Below are 2738 nucleotides of genomic sequence, written 5' to 3'. Positions count from 1 at the left end.
CGCCTCTCTTCCTGAAGGCTCAGGAGAATCCCCATAAGTTTAAAAAACAGCAACAACACAGGGCCAACGTTGTCCATAGCGCTTTCGTTGTTTATACAACTTGCGCTAAGTTTCGGTAGCACACCCCCCCGTGCCGCGGCCCCGCCCCCCACAACACGAGGAGGCGTTCCTCTGCTAACGACCAAACTGGCCCGTGTGAACGCGATGCATTCTTTATCGAGTGGAGCTGAGTAGAGCCGGACTTCTGAATTAGAGCCGGTGTAAAAGAGGCATTTGTCTCTTCCTGAGGACGACGGGCTCGTCTGTGTTTAACAACCTCTGCTGCTCCTGCAGCGTCTCAGAGGACGAATCAAACAACCCCAGCAAGCCGCGCAGCGTTTCTGTTTTTACCTTTATGATCACATCTGTCTCCTCCTGGACGAGTATCTTTTTAATCACATCTTGGTCTTGTGTGCTTTAAAACCCGCTCTGTCTGCAGACAGGTTGGGAAAAATAAAGTCCACCTTCTTTAGATTCTAACGTTTTACTTTTCAGGACATGAAAACATGTCGTTATTCAAACCTAACAGCAGGTGAACAAAGGGAGGTAATGCAGCCCAACCAGAGCCACTGAAAAATATCATATTTAGATAATTCTGTTTTGACACAGAAATGGTGAAACTAAATATACTCGGCTTAAATGATAACGAACGAGCGATTACACCTGATTCCTAACAGCTACGTTAAAATAACAACATGTTACATCGAGTCGTTATTTATTCAACAACAACTAAAAGGTTAAAGCTGGGAGGGAAGAACTGGATCCACCTCCGGACCTCAGAGGTTCTGGATCAGGTTCTGCTGCTCCGGAGCTCCAGGTGTGTGTTAACACAACGCCAGGGCGGAAAGACATCAGCAATGACCTCAGAGAATCAATCTGGGAAGGGTCAAAGGTCATCTAGAGTCCATCGTTCTACAGAGAGGAAGATTAGACATCTGCTGATCTTCACCCTGAAGGTCAGACCGTGCAGTGAGCTCCATCAGACTCTACAGGCNNNTGAAGGAACCAGAAGACCTCTGGAGCAGAACCAGACCAGAGGACAGATGTTTACCCAGAATGCACTGCAGCTGTCAGCACGGCGGTGGAGGGCTGATGGTTTGGGCTGATTCTGGAGTCAGATGTGAGGCCATCTGTCCAGAACCAGAATCAGAACCTCAGAGAGCTGAGCAGAAATGCTGGAAAGAAGAGTGGGCCACAACTCCTCCACAACCAGGAACCCACTGAGAGTTCTGGATCCGGACCTGGACCCAGTTTCTGTTTGATGAATAATGACTCAGTGGAATCTGTTGAGTGTTTTTGTTTGATTTGAAGGATTTTAGAACCTGGAAAGGACCAGATCTGTAAAACCACTGAGAGGGGTTGGACTTCCTTCCTGTCCTGACTCTGATTGTTTTTTGATTGACAGGTTACATCCTGTACTACACGCTGGATAAGAACATACCGATAGACGACTGGGGCATGGAGGCCATCAGCGGGGACCGGCTGACCCACCAGGTCGTGGATCTGAACCTCGACACCGTTTATTACTTCAGGATTCAGGCCAAGAATGCCAAAGGGGTCGGACCCCTGTCCGAGCCGGTCCAGTTCAGGACGGCCAAAGGTAAGACTGTTTGAAAGGACCTCAGGAGTTTCATTCATTCGGTGGAATCTCGGTACCCGGACGTGACGAGACCACCTACCGTTAGCAGTACAAGTCAGTAACAACGGGTTCGATTTTTGTTTCTGATTCTAAAAACCGGCCCGTTCTTTCTGTTGCACTTTCAGTGGAACTTCCAGACAAGATGGCCAACGATCAAGGTAGGACTTTTCTTTTTTTCTTTGTTCAAATTGAATTCAGAGACGTTGAACCCGTCTCCTTTGATCAGTTCTAACACCCTTCATGAGTCTTCAGTGCCTCACATTTATCCGGTTTTAAAACACATCCAAGCTCAGAGTTTCGTTCCATGACTTCTCTTCACATTGAGTCGAGTTTTAAAACGTTCTTCTGAATCACCGAAGGAGGGCGACTCGGCGTTAACCAACACTTAAACTCACTGAATGTTTCTAAAACCCTGCAGCTTAGCTGTTGGAGGATGGCTGCCATGGCTAATCGACCCTAGAAAACAAAAAAAATGGCTGAAACTCCATCATTTCCGACAGATACTGAGCTGAACTCTGGGCTGGTAGTAGCTGAGACTGATCCCTAACGTGTCCTCTGAGTGCTGACACATTCTGTGAGACTTTGGTGATGTGAGCTTAAAGCTGAAGGAGTCCGCTGAGGCAGATTTTAACGAGAGCGTTTTAAAGAGACTGAAGAGATCCCCGTGCGTTTCTCTGGGTAAACATTTGTACATAAAGTTAAATATTTTGAAAAGAATAAAAGTTAGAAAGTCCCAGCAGCCGTCTGCTGAACGAGCCGAAGGATTTAAGATACGAGCAGCTAAAACACAGTCTGCAGAAAATAGGGAAACTAAAACAGAACAACGAGAGGGAACGCTGACTCAGCGCTCTGATTGAGACCATCTCTGACCCTTAGTTTCATTGTTCTGTGAGCAGAACCCCAAACCCGGGTCCAGTTTATGGTTCCTGACCGGTTCGGACCTCCATCTATGGAGTCTTTAGTTCCCGGTTCAGACCTCCGTCTCTGGAGTCTTTAGTTCCCGGTTCAGACCTCTGTCTCTGAGGTTTTTAGTTCCTGACCGGTTCGGACCTCCGTCTCG

The 2738-nt window shown here is 47.5% G+C and overlaps 1 protein-coding gene across 2 annotated transcripts in view; it reads left to right on the top strand.

The window, feature by feature from the left end:
- dcc (DCC netrin 1 receptor) overlaps positions 1-2738 on the top strand; it is a 167240-nt gene that overhangs the window by 101502 nt on the left and 63000 nt on the right. For both annotated transcript variants that reach the window (XM_037979443.1, XM_037979442.1), the window contains exons 20-21: positions 1445-1639; positions 1804-1836. In XM_037979443.1, the coding sequence (XP_037835371.1) occupies positions 1445-1639; positions 1804-1836 (228 nt within the window). The remainder of the gene's footprint in view (positions 1-1444; positions 1640-1803; positions 1837-2738) is intronic.

Source organism: Kryptolebias marmoratus, linkage group LG14 (assembly GCF_001649575.2).
Source record: "Kryptolebias marmoratus isolate JLee-2015 linkage group LG14, ASM164957v2, whole genome shotgun sequence".
NCBI lineage: Eukaryota > Metazoa > Chordata > Actinopteri > Cyprinodontiformes > Rivulidae > Kryptolebias > Kryptolebias marmoratus.
The sequence above is the reverse complement of the archived record's forward strand: the minus strand, read 5'-3'. Positions and strand labels throughout refer to the sequence as shown.